Genomic DNA, 20,539 nt, shown 5'->3' on the forward strand with positions numbered 1-20,539 from the left:
GTAGAATCGATGGGTTGAATGGCCTAATTCTGCTCCTATGACTTTATGATAACTTGGAAAAACACTAGCGTTGGCATTGGTTTAATACAGCCACAGATACCGAGATCCAGTGAGAGTTCCACGGGGCACGTACAACTGCTGGGAACCATCACCCTGGTGTCTGATGTCCTCTCTCCATGGGGGCCACCTCCACTAACGTCAGGCACGAAATGTTGGCCATGACACTCCACCTTGGAGAATCGGTAAACAATTACAAATGCTGACAACTCCGTAGACAAGGCGGCTGGAGTGAGGAGAGGTTTCCAGAAGGGGAGAGTGACCACTGGACTGACCATCACTGACCGCTGCTGGGTCACTCGAGGTGCAAGGGACAGGCGGAGGTAGAGGGGGTGAGGAAGGGGTGGGGGGTGAGGGAGAGGATGGAGTGTGGAGGGGAGGGGGAGTAAGGGGGGGATGAGGAGGGGGAGGGGGTGAGAGAGCAATGGTCAGTGGGGCTGGGACGCACAGAGGCAATGGTCAGTGGGGGGTGGGTAAGGAAGGGCAGTGGTGGGCAGTGGGCTGGTAGGAGGTGGGTAAGGAAGGGCAGTGGTGGGCAGTGGCGCTGGGACACACAGTGGTCAGTGGGGTGCAGGCATGCGGGCGGTCTATGTGTAGGCGTTTAGCCGCTCCTTGGAGCGGGTGGAGTGGATGTCGTGAAGCTCTTGCTCCTCCTTGGACTTGATGTCCTCGTACTTCTGCATCCGGCACGCGTCCTTCACATACGCCCAGTTGGCAGACAGCACCATCAGGTAGTGGATCTGTGGGAGAGAGAGCAGTGGTCAGCACACTGACCCACACACTGACCCACACACACACACACTGACCCCCCCCACACACACACACACTGGACCCCCCACACACACACTGACCCCCCCACACACACACTGACCCACACACACACTGATCCCCCCCCACACAAACACTGACCCACACACTGACCCCCACACACACACACACTGACACACACACACACACACACACTGACACACACACACACACTGACCCACACACACACACTGACCCCCACACACACACACACACTGGCCCACACGCACACACACACACACACACTGACCCACACACTGACCCACACACTGACCCACACACACACTGACACACACACACACAGACACACACACACACACACACACACACTGACACACACACACTGACCCACACACTGACCCACACACTGACCCACACACACATACACACTGACACACACACACACACTGACACACACACACACACACACACACACACTGACCCCCACACACACACACACTGACACACACACACACACACACACTGATACCCACACACGCACACTGACCCATTCACACACACATTGACCCACACACACACACACACACACACACTGACCCACACGCTGACACACACACACACTGACACGCACACACACTGACCCACACACTGACACACACACACGCTGACCCACACATACACACACTGACCCACACACACACACACACACACTGACCCACACACACACACACTGACCCACACACACACACACTGACCCACACTGACACACACACTGACCCACACACACACACACTGACCCACACACACACACTGACCCACACACACACACTGACCCACACACACTACCGCCTCTGCTACAATGAAGCCAATTCCACAGCCTCTTTGCTGCAGCTTTTGTGGAGAGAGCATTCTCAGTGCCATCATATCAGTATTCACTCAGTGGGTCACTCATGTCTGCGAGTTATGTCAGGCAGGTGGCTTCACTTGTTCACTGAGTATTTTCAAAACAGCTTGCAGAGCCATGTGGCATTAAGTTGGATGAAGTTCACTGAAGCAAGCATCAGCTGTCACGGTGTACCGACACACGCAGCTCCCCACCACTCAACGATCAATATTGGCACAGACAGCTAGTGGTGTGTGTCTAAAGGTGCCGTTACCCTGGTCATCAATGCCCACAAAGGTGCCGTTACCCTGGTGATCAATGCCCACAAAGGTGCCGTTACCCTGGTGATCAATGCCCACAAAGGTGCCGTTACCCTGGTGATCTTTGTTCTTAATGGTCCCATTATCCTGGTTATCTAGTTCAGTTTAGTTTAGTTTAGTTTAGTTTATTGTCACGTGTATCGAGGTACAGAGAAAATACTTATTTGCGGTCTCCCAATCACGGAAAGACAATGCATGATGACTATCGAGCCGTCCACAGCGAACAGATACAGAATAAAAGGAATAACGTTTCTGCAAGATCAATCAATAAAGTCCAATTAAAGATTAAAGATAGTCCGAGGGTCACCAAACGCTCCTTGGTTGTGGTAGAATGTCTGTAAAGGTGCCCATACTCCGGTTATCTGGAGAGAGTGCGGGCTTGACTCTGTACACAGCCATCATCTCCCCACAAGGAAGTTCCAGCCAAGCTCTTTGTTTGTGGCAACAGATGGAAGATGGCGTTGGACGTATGAGCTGAGGAGAGGGGAGCCGAACAGATTAATGGCCGCAGTCCTAGTTCATGGTACTGGCAGCACAACGTCTCAGCAGTTAATTAATTGGCTGAGTCTGGGTCAGGTTTATTCTGTGACAGTAGGAGGGATGTTGGATATCTCTCATCCTTGTCAACTGATTCAATAACAGCGGCACGGTGGCGCAGCGGTAGAGTTGCTGCCTCACAGCGCCGGCAACCCGGGATCAATCCTGACTACAGGTGATGTCTGTACGGAGTTTGTACGTTCTCCCCGTGATCTGCGTGGGTTTTCGTGCAGTGGGGTGGGGTGGGGTGGGGTGGGGGTGACAATAGACAATAAACAATTGGTGCAGGAGTAGGCCATTTGGCCCTTTAAGCCAGCACCGCCATTCAATGTGATCAGGGCTGATCATCCCCAATCAGTACCTCGTTCCTGCCTTCTCCCCAAATCCCCCGACTCCGCTATTTTTAAGAATCCTAACTAGCTCTCTCTTGAAAGCATCCAGAGAACCTGCCTCCACTGCCCTCTGAGGCAGAGAATTCCACAGATTCACCACTCTCAGTGAGAAAAAGTGTACCTCGTCTCCGTTCTAAATGGCTTACTCCTTATTTTTAAACTTTGGCCCCTAGTTCTGGACTCCCCCAACATCGGGAACATGTTTCCTGCCTCTAGTGTGTCCAAGCCCTTAACAATCTTATATGTTTCACTGAGATTTCCTCTCATCCCTCTAAACTCCAGAGTGTACAAGCCCAGCCGCTCCATTCACTCAGCATATGACAGTCCCGCCATCCCGGGAATTAACCTTGTAAACCTACGCTACACTCTCTCAATTGCAAGAATGTCCTTCTTCAAATTAGGAGACCAAAACTGCACACAATACTCCAGGTGTGGTCTCAATAGGGCTCTGTACAACTGCAGAAGGACCTCTTTGCTCCTATATTCGATTCCTCTTGTTATAAAGGCCAACATGACATTTGCTTTCTTCACTGTCTGCTGTACCTGCATGCTTACTTTCATAGACTGATGTACAAGGAACCCCAGATCCCGTTGTACTTCCCCTTTTCCCAACTTGACGCCATTTAGATAGTAATCTGTCTTCCTGTTTTTGCTACCAAAGTGGATAACCTCACATTTATCCGCATTAAACTTCATCTGCCATGTATCTGCCCACTCCCCCAACCTGTCCAAGTCACCCTGCATTCTCATAACATCCTCCTCACAGTTCACACTGCCACCCAGCTTTGTGTCATCTGCAAATTTGCTAATGTTACTTTGTCAGCACTCTGACCCCAATACCATGTGCCCTAGTTTTGCCCACTAATCTCCTATGTGGGACCTTATCAAATGCTTTCTGAAAGTCCAGGTACACTACATCCACTGGCTCTCCCTTGTCCATTTTCCTAGTTACATCCTCAAAAAATTCCAGAAGATTAGTCAAGCTGGATTTCCCCTTCGTAAATCCATGCTGACTCGGACCCATCCTGTTACTGCTATCCAAATGTACGGGTGTGGTGGGGGTAGGATTGGGTGTGAGGTGGGGGCAGGGTGAGGTGGGGTGGAAGTGGGGGTGGGGTGGGGCGGGTGGGGTGGGGGTGGGGGCTGGGTTGGGGTGGAGTTGGGGGTGGGGTGGGGGGGGGTTGGCGTGGGGGTGGTGAGCGGGTGGGGGGTGGGGTGAGTGTGGGGTGGGGGTGGAGTGGGGTTGGGGTGTGGTTTGCGGGTGGGGTGGAAGTGGGGTGGGGTGGGGTGAAGTGGGGGGGGGAGGGTGGGGGTGGGGGGCTTGTAAGAGCTGGAGGTGTGTAAAGACCAGGACCAATCTGAGCCGGCCACAAATGACTAGTCAGGGCGGTGTCTGGTTGGTCCATTGTTGTCCAGGGGAGGTGTGATCTCAAGTGAAACAATGTGCAGGAGTGTGGAACTGGTAAAATGATGAGGGTGGAGGAAGGGAGCAAGAGGGGAGGGGAACATGAGATGAAGTTGTGTATAATTAGATAATTCAATATTCATACCGCTGTGCCCAAGCGAAATAAGAGGTGCTGTTCCTCCAGTTTGCATGAGGTCCCACTCTGGCAATTGAGGAGGGAGGCCCAGGACAGAAGGGTCAGTGTGGGAATGGGAAGGGGAGATCCAGCAGGCCTTGGCGGACTGAGCACAACTGTTCAGTGAAACAAGTCTACGTTTGGTCTCGCCGATGTACAGGAGCCTACATTGGGAACACCAGATGCAGTAGATGAGGTTGGAGGAGGTGCACCTGACCCACCGTCTCACTTGGAAGAAATGCTGAGGTGCCCGGACAGAGTTGAGGGGAGGTAAAGGGACAGGTGTTGCATCTCCTGCGGTTGCAGGGGAAAGTACCTGGGGAGGGGGTGGTTTGGGTGGGAATGGACGAGTTGACCAAGGAGTTGCTTGACTGACCTTTCTGTCCTGGGCCTGAGGGACAACCTCTTCACACCATGGGCCACCGGTGGGTATATTGGACAGGTAATATAACAACACTTAAACAACACTTGGACAGGTACATGGATTGGACAGGTTTAGAGTGATGTGAGCCAAACGCAGGCAGGCTTGTCTCTGTACCTCGGTACATGTGACAATAAACTAAACTTGTGTCTTCCACCTTGGTCGGTATGGTCAAGTTGGGCTGAAGGGCCTGTGTTCTGCAGAATGAATGGTGGAACAAGGCAGAGGGTAGATATAACCCATTTCCCGGGGTGGAAATGTCAAAGACTAGCGGGCATGGTGTGAAAGTGAGAGGGGAAAGTTTAAAGGAGATGTGCGGGACAAGTGTTTTACACAGAGGGTGGGGTGGGGTGCCTGGAACGTGCTGCCGGGGGTGGTGGTGGAGGCAGATACGATAGTGGTGTATTGGAGGCTTTTGGATAGAACATAGAAACATAGAAAAATAAGTGCAGGAGCGGGCCATTCGACCCTTCCAGCCAGCACTGCCATTCAATATGATCATGGCTGATCATCAAAAATCAGCACCCCGTTCCTGCTTTTTCCCCATATCCCTTGATTCCTTTAGCCCCAAGATCAAAATCTAACTCCCTCTTGAAAACATCCAGTGATTTGGCCTCCACTGCCTTCTGTGGCAGAGAATTCCACAGATTCACAACTCTCCGGGTGAAAACGTTTTTCCTCATCTCAGTCCTAAATGCCCTAGCCCTTATTCTGAAAACGGTGAACCCTGGGATGGCAGGACTTTCATAAGAAGAAAGACTGGATAGACTCGGCTTGTACTCGCTAGAATTTAGAAGATTGAGGGGCGATCTTATAGAAACTTACAAGATTCTTAAGGGGTTGGACAGGCTAGATGCAGGAAGATTATTCCCAATGTTGGGGAAGTCCAGAACAAGGGGACACAGTTTAAGGATAAGGGTGAAATCTTTTAGGACCGAGATGAGAAAAACATTTTTTACACAGAGAGTGGTGAATCTGTGGAATTCTCTGCCACAGAAGGTAGTTGAGGCCAGTTCATTGGCTATATTTAAGAGGGAGTTAGATGTGGCCCTTGTGGCTAAAGGGATCAGGGGGTATGGAGAGAAGGCAGGTATGGGATATTGATTTGGATGATCAGCCATGATCATATTGAATGGCGGTGCAGGCTCGAAGGGCCGAATGGCCTACTCCTGCACCTATTTTCTATGTTTCTATGTAACCTTGGTTCTGGACTCCCCCAACATCGGGAACATTCTTTCTGCATCTAGCCTGTCCAATCCTTTAAGAATCTTATATGTTTCTATAAGGAATCTCTCATCCTTCTAAACTCCAGTGAATACAAGCCCAGTCGACCCATTCTTTCATCATATATCAATCCCACCATTCCAGGAATTAACCTGGTGAACCTACGCTGCACTCCCTCAATTGCAATAAAGTCCTTCCTCAAATTAGGAGACCAAAATTGCACACAATAATCCAGGTGCAGTCTCACCAGGGCCCTGTGCAACTGCAGTAGGACCTCCTTGCTCCTAAACTCAAATCCTCTCGCAATGAAGGCCAACATGCTTACTTTCAGCGACTGATGTACAAGCACACCCAGGTCTCGTTGCACCTCCCCTTTTCCTAATCTGGCACCAATCAGATAATAATCTTCCTTCCTGTTCTTGCCACCAAAGTGGATAACCTCACATTTATCCAAATTATGCTGCATCTGCCATGCATCTGCCCACTCACCCAAACTGTCCAAGTCACCCTGCAGCTTCATAGCATCCTCCTCACAGCTCACACTGCCACCCAGCTTTGTGTCATCCGCAAACCTGGAGATGTCACATTTAATTCCCTCTTCTAAATCGTTAATATATATTGTAAATAACTGGGGTCCCAGCACCGAGCCTTGCAGCACCCCACTAGTCACTGACTGCCATTCTGAAAAGGACCCGTTAATTCCTACTCTTTGCTTCCTGTCTGCCAACCAGTTCTCTATCTATGTCAATACCCTCCCCCCAATACCACGTGCTCTAATTTTGCCCACTAATCTCTTGTGTGGGACCTTGTCAAAGGCTTTTTGAAAGTCCAGATACACCACATCCATTGGTTCTCCCTTATCCATTCTACTTGTTTCGTCCTCAAAAGATTCTAGAAGATTAGTAAAGCATGATTTCCCCTTCATAAATCCCTGCTGACTTTGAACGATCCAGTCATTGCTTTCCAAATGTGCTGCTATAACATCTTTAACAATCGACTCACTACCGATGTAAGGATCTCTGGAGAGAAGGAATGGGTGACGTCTCAGGTCTGAAGAACAATCTCGACCCGAAACATCACCCATTCCTGTGGTCCAGGGATGCTGCCTGACCCGCTGAGTTACTCCAGCACTCTGTTAAACGTCACCTATCCATGTTCTCCACAGATGCTGCCTGACCCGCTGAGTTACTCCAGCACTCTGTTAAACGTCACTTATCCATGTTCTCCACAGATGCTGCCTGACCCGCTGAGTTACTCCAGCATTCTGTGAAACGTCACCTATTCCTTCTCTCCAGAGATGCTGCCTGACCCACTGAGTCTGTGTTCTGTGCTCTGAGCTTCATGAAGCATGTTGCCCGTGTGGTGCTAATGGAGCAGCATTACTGTATTGGATCGGTCTGGGGGCCAACACCAACCCTCTCTCTGACCCGTCCTAACCCTCCCTCCCTCCCTTCCTCCCTCCCTCCCTCCCTCCCTCCCTCCGACCCTTTCCCTCCCACCTCCGCAAAGGCAATGAGGCCGCTCGTACCTGCCGTTCTACTATCCCTACTCGTACTTCCTTACATTGGGACAGGGCCATTCAATAAACAAATGCAGGACAATGTGACTCTGTGACTTCCTGGGCATGTGGTGCGTCCACGGTTTTCTGAGTGCAAAGTGGTTCCAGTGGTATTTACTCATCAACACACAGATCATGCCACACGCGGTGTCTGGCAGTGGGTCACGCGTGTACTCACCATAGCAATGACGGCAGCTCCCGCCCCAGCTAGGGCCACGATGAACAAATGGAACGTCATGTTCAGCTAGGAGGCAGAATAACAAAGACAACCGTCATACATAGCACATGTGTGTAGTCAGGAGCATGAACAACCACCATACAAGGCCCATGTATGTAGTCAGCAGCATGAACGCCCATCATACATAGCACATGTATGTAGTCAGCAGCATGAACGCACATCATACAAGGCCCATGTATGTAGTCAGCAGCATGAACGCCCATCATACATAGCACATGTATGTAGTCAGGAGAATGATCATTCCTTGTATACATGCCCAGACATGTTTCTGTGACAGGGACTAGGGTCCTGAACTAAAAGAAAGAAGATTTTGAAGGTATGAGATGGGAATTGGCTCGGGTAGACGGGCAAATTATACTTGGAGGGTTGACGGTGGAGATGCAATCGGAAAGATTTAAAGATCGCGTGGATGAACTCCAAGAAAAGGAAGACCAGAATGATGTCAGTTTTTTGGTTGAGGAAAAGGAGAGGTGCAACGAGACCTGGGTGTGCTTGTACATCAGTCACTGAAAGTAAGCATGCAGGTACAGCAGGCAGTGAAGAAAGCTAATTGCATGTTGGCCTTCATTGCAAGAGGATTTGAGTTTAGGAGGTTTTACTGCAGCTTTATAGGGCCCTGGTGAGACCGCAACTGGAGTATTGTGTGCAATTTTGGTCTCCTAATTTGAGGAAGGACATTCTTGCTATTGAGGGAGTGCAGCGTAGGTTCACCAGGTTAATTCCCGGGATGGCGGGACTGACATACGCTGAAAGAATGGGTCGACTAGACTTGTATTCACCGGAATTTAGAAGGATGAGAGGGCATCTTATAGAAACATATAAAATTCTTAAAGGATTGGACAGGCTAGATGCAGGAAAATGTTCCCAATGTTGGGGGAATCCAGAACCAGAGGTCAAGAATAAGGTTTAAGAATAAGGGCTCGGCCATTTAGGACTGTGATGATGAGAAAAGTTTTCAGCCAGAGAGTTGTGAATCCACAGAATTCTCTGCAACCGGAGGCAGTGGACGCCAATTCACTGGATGTTTTCAAGATTAGTGTTGTTTCAAAGAGTTAGATTTAGCTCTTTGGGCTAAAGGAATCAGGGGATAAGGGGGAAAAAGCAGGAACGGGGTATTGATTGTGGATGATCAGCCATGACCATATTCAATGGCGGTGTTGGCTCGAAGGGCCGAATGGACTACTCCTGCATCTGTTTTTCTATGTTTGTTTGTTTCTATGTTGTTAAGCAAAGCTGAGGTCAAGTAGGGAAACTACGGGAGTGGATTCTTCGAGGAAGGATTTCCTCCCATTTGGTGGAGAACGGGCAAATTAGGAACAGTCAGCATGGCTTTGTACGTGGCAGGTGGTGGCTCATGAAGTTCATTGAGTTTGAGAAGGTGATGAAGGAACTTGATGGGGTCGGGTGGTGGATGTTGTCTACATGCATGTTTGTAAGGCTTTGGATAGAGTCCCTCATGGTATTCAGTCCCAGAAGATCACACGTATGGGATTGTCGATGACTTGGTTGTATAGATTCAGAACTGGCTCATTCATAGATGGCAGAGGGTCAGGTTTATGGTGGAAGGAAGATATTCAGGCTGGAGGTCTGTGACCAGTGGACTTCCGCAGGGATCTGTGCTGGGACCTCTACTGTGTGTGATAGATATATATTATATATATATAAATGATCTAGGTGTAAATGTAGATGGGTCAGTGAGTAAGTTTGCTGACTACACCACAATTGGAGGAGTTGCAGACAGTGAGGATAGCTGTCAGAAGATACATCAGGATACAGAGCTGTTGCAGAAATGGGCTGAGAAATGGCAGACGGAGTTTAATCTGAGCAGGTGTGAGGTGTTGCACTTTGGGAGGTTGAATGCAAGGGGAATGTTGATAGTTAATGGCAAGACCCTTAACAGCATTGATGTGTAGAGGTATCTTGGAGTCCAATTTCATAGCTCACGGAAGGTGGCAGCACAGGTAGATAAGGTGGGAAAGGTGGCTGCGATATGTTTGCCTTCATTGCTAGAGGCAGTGAATCTATGACTTTATGACTGTCATCTACTAGTACAAGTTGACATAACAAACTAGATGGGAATAGATCAACTTGAACCAATGACATGAGCGGAAATAAAGCAGAAAGCGAGTATATAATCTGTGATACATTTGGAAGTTTTATAGATAATTCAGGGCGTTGCAGTGTGAAGACTCTAAAGTCTAGAGAGGACTTCCACTGGTCACCTGGCACAAGTGCTGGAGTAACTCAGCGGGTCAGGCAGCATCTGTGGAGAACATGGATAGGTGACGTTTCACAGAGTGCTGGAGTAACTCAGCGGGTCAGGCAGCATCTGTGGAGAACATGGATAGGTGACGTTTCACAGAGTGCTGGAGTAACTCAGCGGGTCAGGCAGCATCTGTGGAGAACATGGATAGGTGACGTTTCACAGAGTGCTGGAGTAACTCAGCTGGTCAGGCAGCATCCTGGCTGATTGTGGTGGGGACAAGGGACAGGTGGATGCGGGGGATAAGGGGGTTTTATAAGCAGATGAGCAGACAAAAGCCAGAGATGAAAAGATTGAAAGTGTGAGAAAAAGTTGTGAATTGTGAAGCTAGAGGAAGGAATGTAGGTGGAGAGGGGAGGGGAGATATGGGTGAGTGTCCAGGTGCGGCACAGGGGAGAGGCGGGAGGGAATGGAGGAACACAGTAGACCTTGGTGGAGAATTCAGTGAAACGGTGGCCGGGTCTATGCTTAGTCTTGCCGATGTACAGGAGCCCACACCAGGAACAGCGGATACAGTAGATGAGGTTAGAGGTGGTGTACGTGAACCTGTATCTCATCTGGAAGGACTACTGGGGTACCTGGGTGGAGGTGAGGGGGAAGGTAAAGGGACAGGTGTTTCATCTCCTGCGGTTGCAGGGGAAGGTACCTGGGTGGGAAGGGATGAAGGAACCCTATATGTAATGTAGATTGCAGGGTGGTGAATCTGTGGGATTCATTGCCACAGGCGGCTGTGGAGGCCATCGATGGATTGTTTTAAGGCAGAGGTAGATAGATTTTTGATCAGTACGGGTGTCAGAGGTTGTGGGGATAAGGCAGGAGAATGGGGTTAGCAGGGAGAGATAGATTAGCCATGATTGAATGGTGAAGTAGACTTGATGGGCCGAATGGCCTCTTTCTGCTCCTATCACATGACCTTCTGACTTACATCAGTGGACTGGCAGAGTTGGCTGAAGCTGTCGTTCAAGGCGCACATCGTCTTCTGTTCGTGAATGGGGACGATACCTGGAACAGCAACATCTGGTTAGTTTAGTTTAGAGATACAGTGCGGAAACAGGCCCTTCGGCCCATCGAGTCCGCACCGACCAGCGATCACCCTGCACACTATTTAGTTTAGAACTACAGCGCGGAAACAGGCTCTTCGGCCCACCTAGGCACCAACCAACGATCACCCCGTACACTAACGCTATCTTTTACTCACTGGAGACAATTTACAATTTACCGACCCTGCAACGCTGCCAGGACAACAGACCTTCATCAGATCAAGATCACTGCACTTAATACTACAGGGACTTGTAAATGGCCCCAAACCGGCGACTCTGTAAACTGTCTCAGTGTACTGCTGCTGTACACCTGTACTGTATCTGAGATGCTGATCTAACATGTATCTAAGTGCTTATGTACAGTGATATTGTACTGAACTGTATACGACAATGAATCTCACTGTACTCTGTAAACGAGACAAATAAAGTACTGTACTGCACCATCCGTGGGTTGCTGGTGACAAGCGGTCTCTGTGACAATTGGCAAACGCCAGCATCAGAGGCCCAGTTACACGTCACCACAGGGTCTGGTGCTGGCACATTGGTGGGCAGGAGGGAGGGAGAGAGACCGTGTCCACGTGTGATCCTGACCCAAAGCGCACCTGCTGCCAGTCGCCACATCTGTTCAGTCTCCACATATGCCCCAGTCCACATCTGTTCAGTCTCCACATCTGTCCCCAGTCTCCACATCTGTCCCAGTCCACATCTGCCCGAGTCCACATCTGCCCCAGTCTGCATCTGCCCCAGTCCACACCTGTTCCCAGTCCACATCTGCCCCAGTCAACATCTACCCCCAGTCTCCACATCTGTCCCCAGTCAACATCTGCCCCCAGTCTCCACATCTGTCCCCAGTCTCCACATCTGTCCCAGTCCACATCTGCCCGAGTCCACATCTGCCCCAGTCTGCATCTGCCCCAGTCCACACCTGTTCCCAGTCCACATCTGCCCCAGTCAACATCTGCCCCCAGTCTCCACATCTGTCCCCAGTCTCCACATCTGCCCCAGTCTCCACATCTGCCCCAGTCTCCACATCTGTTCCCTGCCTCCACATCTGTCCCAGTCCACATCTGCCCCAGTCCACATCTGCGCCAGTCCACATCTGCCGAGACCACTACCTCCAGGGGAGATCTCCAGTCATACCACCAGGTGGCACCGTCAACGATGACAGCCTCGCCACCAGTTTGTCTGTCTTTCTGTCTTTTTTGTTATGTTTAGTGGGTTTTAAAAGTTTGTGTTAATGTTCTCTGGTTTGTTTTATGTGGGGTGGAGGAGGGGGGTGGGAGGAAGCATTTTTCAATCTCTTAACTTGCCGGAGATGCGATTGTTTTCCGGATCGTATCTCCGGTCGCTCTGCGGCCTAACATCATGGAGCTGGCAGCCTTGTTCGAGACTGACTTTGAGCCCCACCGCGGGGCTGTGGATTTACCATCGGAGCATGAGATCCCTTGCCTGGGATCGACGCTCCAACCATGGCCTGCGGATTCCACCATCGAAGAGCTCGCAGTCTCGGGTAGAGACCGATGTCGGGAAGCTCAAGATCGCAGGTGGTTTGACCAGCCCCGACCCAGGGTCCGATCGCCCGGCACGGGTGGAGCTGAGATTCCCCCGATGCAGGAGCTGATCGCCCCGACGCGGAGGGCCCGACCGCCGGCTACAGGAGCCACGATCGTCCCGACACGGAAGGCTCGAGGCCCCTGACCGCGGGAGAACAAAGAAGGGAAGAGATTGAACTTTTTTTCACCTTCCATCACAGTGAGGAATGTGGAGGAGTCACTGTGGTGGATGTTTATGTTAAAATGTATTTTGTGTGTCTTGTTGCTGTTTATTGGTATGACTGTACGGCAAATCAAATTCCTCGTTTGTTGCAAAACATACTTGACCAATAAAGTATGATTATGGAGGGAGATGGCGTGTGGAGACAGTTGGGTGGCGGGGAGTGGAGAGAACATTCCGGCAGGTACCTACCGAACTGACGGAGGTCAAGGCAGAGGTCGGTGGAGTCGACCAGGGTGATGTTTTGACAGAGCACCCAGACGTTGAAGTACATGAAGACGGGCAGTGAGGTGAAGGCTGTCACTCCCAACCACGCCAACATGAAGATGTACGTCAGCATGATGAACTGCAAGAGAAACCAAGCGGTCAGAGCTGGGTGGGACCCACGGATACCAACCACTGTCCACTGCCCACAGCCCACTGACCTCCACTGCCCAATCCCCAACTGACCCACACCCCCACTGACCCAGCCCCCACTGGCCCTGCCCCCACTGACCCAGCCCCCACTGACCCAGCCCCCACTGACCCAGCCCCCACTGACCCAGCCCCCACTGACCCAGCCCCCACTGACCCTGCCCCCACTGCCCCACCCCCCCCACTGACCCAGCCCCAACTGACCCACTCCCCACTGACCCACACCCCCACTGACCCAGCCCCCACTGACCCAGCCCCCACTGACCCAGCCCCCACTGACCCACACCCCACTGACCCAGCCCCCACTGACCCAGCCCCCACTGACCCAGCCCCCACTGACCCAGCCCCCACTGACCCACTCCCCACTGACCCACACCCCCACTGACCCAGCCCCAACTGACCCACTCCCCAGTGACCCAGCCCCCACTGACCCAGCCCCAACTGACCCACTCCCCACTGACCCAGCCCCCACTGACCCAGCCCCCACTGACCCACACCCCACTGACCCAGCCCCCACTGACCCAGCCCCCACTGACCCAGCCCCCTCTGACCCAGCCCCCACTGACCCACCCCCCACTGACCCACCCCCCCACTGACCCACCCCCCACCCCCCACTGCCCCACCCCCCCACTGATCCACCCCCCACTGATCCACCCCCCACTGCCCCACCCCCCACTGACCCACCCCCCACTGATCCACCCCCCACTGCCCCACCCCCCCACTGACCCACCCCCCCACTGACCCACCCCCCACCCCCCACTGCCCCACCCCCCCACTGATCCACCCCCCACTGATCCACCCCCCACTGACCCACCCCCCCATTGACCCACCCCCCATCCCCCACTGACCCACCCCCCGCTGACCCACCCCCCAGCCCCCACTGCCCCACCCCTCCACTGATCCACCCCCCACTGACCCACCCCCCAGCCCCCACTGCCGTACCCCCCAGCCCCCACTGCCCCACCCCCCCACTGACCCACCCCCAGCCCCCACTGACCCACCCCCCCACTGACCCACCCCCCCACTGATCCACCCCCCACTGACCCACCCCCCAGCCCCCACTGCCCCACCCCCCCACTGACCCACCCCCCACTGACCCACCCCCCAGCCCCCACTGCCCCACCCCCCAGCCCCCACTGCCCCACCCCCCCACTGACCCACCCCCAGCCCCCACTGACCCCCCCCCCACTGCCCCACCCCTCCACTGATCCACCCCCCACTGACCCACCCCTCAGCCCCCACTGCCCCACCCCCCCACCCCCCACTGACCTACTGGCCCATCCCCACTACTGACCCATCCCCCACACTGACCCAACCCCCCACTGATCCACCCCCCCACTGACCCAACCCCCACTGACCCACCCCCCCACTGACCTACTGACCCACCCCCCCAATGACCCAGTGACCCATCCCCCCACTGACCCACCTCCCACTGTTCAACCCTGTAGCTGAAGCCCTGTGATCCAGGCAGCATTGGTGAAAGCCTCAATAGACAATAGGTGCCAGAGAGGGCCGTTCGGCCCTTCGAGCCAGGCTCATCTGCAGCCTCTCTATAACCTACTCATCCTTCACGTCATGGGGCAAGCAGAACTGCATCATTAACACACTGTTGACTCTTCAAATGCCTTATAAATGCTGTGATAGTCTCAGCGTCAACTACCTCCTCCGGCAGCCCGTTGCACACAGTCACCACCCTCTGTGTGGAAAGGGTATCCCTCAGGTCCTTATTAAACCCAACCCCCCCCCCCTCACCTTAAACCCATGACCTCTGGTTCTTTATTCCCCTACTCTGGCCAAAGGACACCTCTAGGACCAGAGGTCATAGCCTCAGAATTAATGGACGGTCCTTTAGAAAGGAGACGAGAAGGGATTTCTTTAGTCAGAGGGTGGTGAATCTGTGGAATTCATTGGAGGCCGTCAATGGATATTTTTACGGCAGAGGTAGATTTTTAAGGCAGAGATTGACAGATTCTTGATTAGTACGGGTGTCAGGGGTTATGGGGAGAAGGCAGGAGAATGGGGATGAGAGGGAGAGATAGATCAGCCGTGATTGAAATGCTGCTAATGATGCTAATTTCCGAGTATGAAAATGGCCATAACTTTTTAAATACTTGAGATATGAAAGTGAATTAGGTGTCAAATTAAACTTATTTTTATGCTTTATCTGATGGGATAAATTGCAGACTTGATTTTTAAAATCTCAAAATTTTGTGACATTGCTACACATTGTTTCCCGACGATGCAGAACACATTCCAATTCCAAACTTACCGCTCACACAAAGGTGGTGCAGTGTATGCGGGAAACACTGAGCCTGAGAAACATCTTAAAATAACTCTGTTCCTGCATTGTCAAATGTCAATCTATGCTCCATCTAAAACAATCATTGTGTTTAAGGTGTGGCCTATTGATGTGAGATAGAACGTACAGTGTGTACTGATCACTGTGACAAGCTTTGCTTTGTATGCAGCCGGGGGGATGGGGGGGGGGGCGGCTTAAGGCAGTGGCCAGTGGGGGGGGAGGGGTTTCTGGAGGGCTACTATGGGTGTTGTGGGCCGAAGGGACTGGTTTCCAGAGAGCTAGTATGGACATTGTAGACCGAATGGATTCTTGGGCTAGTCCTGCAACTGGGGATGGGGAGGCTCTGCGTAAACCCCCCTCCCCCTGCACCCCCCCTCCCCCTGCACCCCCCCTCCCTCCCATTGCACCCCCCCCTCCCATTGCACACCCCCCTCCCCCTGCACACCCCCTCCCCCTGCACCCCCTCCCCCTGCACACCCCCTCCCCCTGCACCCCCTGTCCCCTGCACCCCCCTCCCCCTACACCCCCCTCCCCCTGCGCCCCCCTCCCCCTGCACCCCCCCTGCACCCCCCTGCACCCCCTGTCCCCCTGCACCCCCCTCCCCCTACACCCCCCTCCCCCTACACCCCCCTCCCCGCACCCCCCTCCCCCTGCACCCCCCTCCCCCTGCCCCCCCCTCCCCCTCCCCCTGCACCCCCCCTCCTCCCTGCACCCCCCCCCCCCTCCCCCCCTCCCCTGCACCCCCCTCCCCCTGCACCCCCCTCCCCCTGACCCCCTCCTCCTGCACTCCCCCTCCCCCTGCACTCCCCCTCCCCCTGCACCCCCCCTCCTCCTGCACTCCTCCTCCTCCTGCACTCCCCCTCCTCCTGCACTCCCCCTCCCCCTCCCCCTGCACCCCCCTCCTCCTGCCTCCCCCTGCACACCCCTCCCCCTTCCTCCCCCTCCCCCTGCACCCCCCTCCCCCTGAACCCTCCTCCTCCTGCACTCCCCCTCCCCCTGCACACCCCCTCCCCCTGCACCCCCCCTACCCCTGCACCCCCTGTCCCCCTGCACACCCCCTACCCCTGCACCCCCTCCCCCTGCACCCCCCCTCCCTCTGCACCCCCCTCCCTCTACACCCCCACCCTCTGGTGGTGGTGGAGGCAAATAAAATAGTGGTGTAAGAGGCTTTTGGAGAGGCACATAAGCCATATCCTTCCTTACTCCGCATATCTGCATGCTTATATCCATGCCTATATCGTATCCACGCAAACCTTTTGCCCATCTTCACTGATCCCATCGGCCGAGACAACGACCTCCCTCTTCCATTCCCAACGGTATTAACCGCCCCCACTAATCTCCTTCCCTAATGTTCCCCTGTCCCCAACTCACTCCCTCCCCCACCCTCTCCCCCCCCCCCCTCTCCCCCCCCCTCGCACCCCCCCCTCTCTCACCCCCCGCTCTCTCCCCCCCCCTCTCTCCTGCCCTCTCTCCCCCCCTTGGTGCCGCTGCAGACCAACAGTGGGGTAGTCGACGCTGATGAGCCACCGGTGGGAGAAGATTCACCTACACCAGAGCCAGCTCCACCAGTGACAACATCACCCAGCAGAGAGGGCCCCACCACAGAGACTGTGCGGACCAGGTGTGGGAGAGAGGTTAGAAAGCCGAAGAGACTTGATTGGTGATTTATTGATTAGTTTTCTACGGTAAAGAAAAAGAGAGTGAAATTGTTCTGCTAAACCTGTTACATTTACCTGAAACGTGAGAGTTTAAGTTTTGAAGAACACAGCCTGCTAAAGTAATAGTTCACAGTATGGTAACGCATAAGTTATTTTATTTCTAGTTTGCATGCTTGAAACAGGGACAGATCAGGGACAGGTCTTCCAGCAAAAGGGCAGAATAAACCCCTTAAGACCTGCAGAGACAAAGGTAGTCCACCCTTTGTTCTCAAAGAAAGGGAGATGTGGTATTATGGAATAATAGTGTAAGGACAGGCTGCAGTGACGGCATCCGGGCTGAAGAGGGCGCTGTGGGGCGGAACCGGATGTTGGGCTGAGGAGAGGCCCGGGCCTGCCTGCACACGAGGCTGCTGCTGCTGTACAGAGTTTGCTAAATAAAGACAGACTCCGATTACGTCGTTGTACGAGCCTTATTATAAGAAAAACTTGACATGGTGTCAGAACTGGGAGACTTGTAAGTAAAAAATTAAATAAATAAGAAGAGGAAGGTGTATCGTTTTGGCGGGAAATGGGAGACGAGCCGGCAGATATGGCGCATCCTACACCAAGTGCTACGTTCACAATACAACCTCCAGAGCCATTCGATTTTACCAAGCCTCAAGAATGGGAGCGTTGGATCAGGAGATTCGACCGCTTTCGGCTTGCAAGCAACTTAAACGCGACGTCGGCAGAAAACCAGGTGAACACGTTAGTGTATTGCATGGGCGATGAAGCCGAAGATGTGCTAAAGGGGCTAACGCTAACTGCAGATGAGAGGAGGATGTACACGGATGTCAAGGCGGGCTTTGATGCATTTTTTGTACCTAGAAAGAATGTAATCTACGAAAGAGCCACGTTCAATCAGCGTGTGCAACTGCCAGGAGAAACGGTGGATTCCTTCATCACTGCTCTATACAGATTAGCTGAACACTGCAACTATGGACAGTTACAGAACGAGCTGATCCGCGACAGGTTAGTGGTCGGGCTGAGGAACGTCTCATTGTCAGAAAAGCTACAGCTGGACAGAGACCTAACCCTTGGAACTGCTATAACAAAGACAAGGCAGTCTGAAGAAGTTAGACGACAGCGGTCTGACTTAAGAGGAGAAAATAGCGGTGCTAGCAAGTGCTCTAATGTTGATGCGGTGCATGCTAAAAGCTACAGAAAACCCAAATTTCCCTCAAAGCCTCAGCCACAAGTACAAACACCAGGCAAAAATAAACTTGATACTCGGCCACAGCCAGGTTCAAAGGCCTGTTATAGATGTGGAAAAATGCCCTTGCATGGAATATTGGAATGCCCTGCTAAAGATGCTGTGTGTCACAACTGTGGCAAAAAGGGACATTATGGCAAAGTGTGCAGAAACAGTGGAAAATCTCTCAATGCTGTCACTACAGAGGAAGAAGAGAGCTTTTTCCTGGGAGCCGTGGATGCTGGAAAAGACCCGTGGACGGTGCAGCTACAAGTGAGACAAAAAAAAGTGTGCTTTAAAATAGACACTGGTGCTGATGTCACTGCCATGCCAGCCGAGGTGTACCATGACATTACAGGGGGGCATGATGTGAAGCGCCTGGCAGTGTCGACACGCCCATTGTTTGGGCCAGGGGGCAATGCACTCTCTGTCCTGGGTGTAGCCAGAGAAACACTGCGCAGAGGCAAAAAGACAGCCATAGAGAACATTTATGTAGTAAAAGACCTGCACACTGCACTGTTGGGAAGGCCTGCCATAGAACGGCTTCAGCTTGTGTGCAGGGTTGACGGCATCACCTTGGAATCAGTGAAACAACAATATCCGAAGCTGTGTAGCGGCTTGGGTCTTGTTCGGAGGCCATACTCAATTAAATTGAAGCCAGAGGCTGTGCCCTTCTCTCTCCACACACCACGCAGAGTCCCTCTGCCGCTTATGGGAAAAGTGAAGGAGGAGATAGACCGTATGGAGAAGATGGGCGTAATCACCAAGATTGAGGAGCCGACTGATTGGTGTGCCGGGATGGTGGTGGTGCCGAAAAAAGCAGGTGATGTTCGCATTTGTGTGGACTTCACAATGATGAATGAATCAGTATGCAGAGAAAAGTTTATCCTGCCTTCTGTCGAGCACACTCTGGGCATGCTAGCTGGCGCAACAGTATTCAGCAAATTAGATGCCAACATGGGCTTTTGGCAAGTACCATTGACAAAAGAGTCTGCCAAATACACCACCTTAATTCGCCTTTTGGGCGCTACTATTTTAACCGTCTACCCTTTGGCATAGCATCAGGCCCCGAGCACTTTCAAAGGATGATGATGACAGAAGTGACCGGTGTCCTGGAGGGGGTACTGTGTCACATGGACGACATCCTGGTCTGGGGACAGACGCAGGAGGAGCATGATGTGCGGCTACATGCGGTGCTAGAGAAGGCACATAAGGCCGGCATTACGCTCAACATGGACAAATGTGAGCTCACACGCCACACAGTCAGATTCCTGGGTCATGTGATTTCAGCAGATGGAGTGAAGCCAGATCCAGAGAAGACGAGAGCAGTACAAGAGATGGATGCACCCAAAAATGTCAGCGAACTCAGGAGTTTTCTGGGCATGGTCAATCAGCTGGGCCGCTTCTTGCCTAACCTGGCTGAAAAAGACAAAGTGCTACGAGACCTGCTGTCCAAGAAGAACCACTGGTACTGGGGGACAGAGCAGCAGGCCGCCTTTGATCAGTTAAAAACAGAGCTGTCATCCACACCAGTGCTCACATTATACAACCCAAACAGTGCTCTAAAGATCTCTGCTGATGCCTCTTCCTTTGGCCTGGGGGCAGTCCTGCTGCAGAAGAGCGATGCCATGTGGTCACCTGTGGCATATGCGTCCAGGTCAATGACACCAACAGAGCAGCGCTATGCTCAAGTAGAGAAGGAGGCATTGGCTGCAACGTGGGCATGTGAAAGGTTCAGCTGTTTCATCCTGGGAAGACCATTCGAGCTGGAAACAGACCATAAGCCGTTGGTGAGTCTGCTGGGAGGGAAAGCTTTGGATGACCTCCCACCAATAGTCCAAAGATTTAGGATGAGACTCATGAGGTACAACTATACAGTCGAT

At 52.7% G+C, this 20,539-nt stretch overlaps 1 protein-coding gene across 1 annotated transcript; it reads right to left on the reverse strand.

Annotated features, from left to right (window-relative positions):
• Nucleotides 1-506: 506 nt before the first annotated feature.
• LOC116971516 (proteolipid protein DM beta-like) lies at nt 507-13,395 on the reverse strand. Its single transcript, XM_033018747.1, has 4 exons — nt 13,247-13,395; nt 11,167-11,243; nt 7,919-7,984; nt 507-797 (listed from the first exon to the last, which is right to left on the reverse strand). The coding sequence occupies exons 1-4, from the start codon at nt 13,392-13,394 to the stop codon at nt 645-647; spliced, it is 444 nt and encodes a 147-aa protein (XP_032874638.1). The 5' UTR covers nt 13,395; the 3' UTR covers nt 507-644.
• Between the last annotated feature and the right edge of the window lie 7,144 nt (nt 13,396-20,539).

Source organism: Amblyraja radiata, chromosome 3 (genome assembly GCF_010909765.2).
Source record: "Amblyraja radiata isolate CabotCenter1 chromosome 3, sAmbRad1.1.pri, whole genome shotgun sequence".
In the NCBI taxonomy this organism is placed as follows: Eukaryota; Metazoa; Chordata; class Chondrichthyes; order Rajiformes; family Rajidae; genus Amblyraja; species Amblyraja radiata.

Coding starts and splice junctions, on each gene's coding strand:
- LOC116971516 (XM_033018747.1), bottom strand. CDS start 13,394: ATGCTGACGTACATCTTCATGTTGGCGTGGTTGGGAGTGACAGCCTTC. Junction 11,244..13,246: donor CCTTGACCTCCGTCAGTTCG/GTAGGTACCTGC, acceptor TTGCTGTTCCAG/GTATCGTCCCCATTCACGAA. Junction 7,985..11,166: donor AACTCTGCCAGTCCACTGAT/GTAAGTCAGAAG, acceptor TCTGCCTCCTAG/CTGAACATGACGTTCCATTT.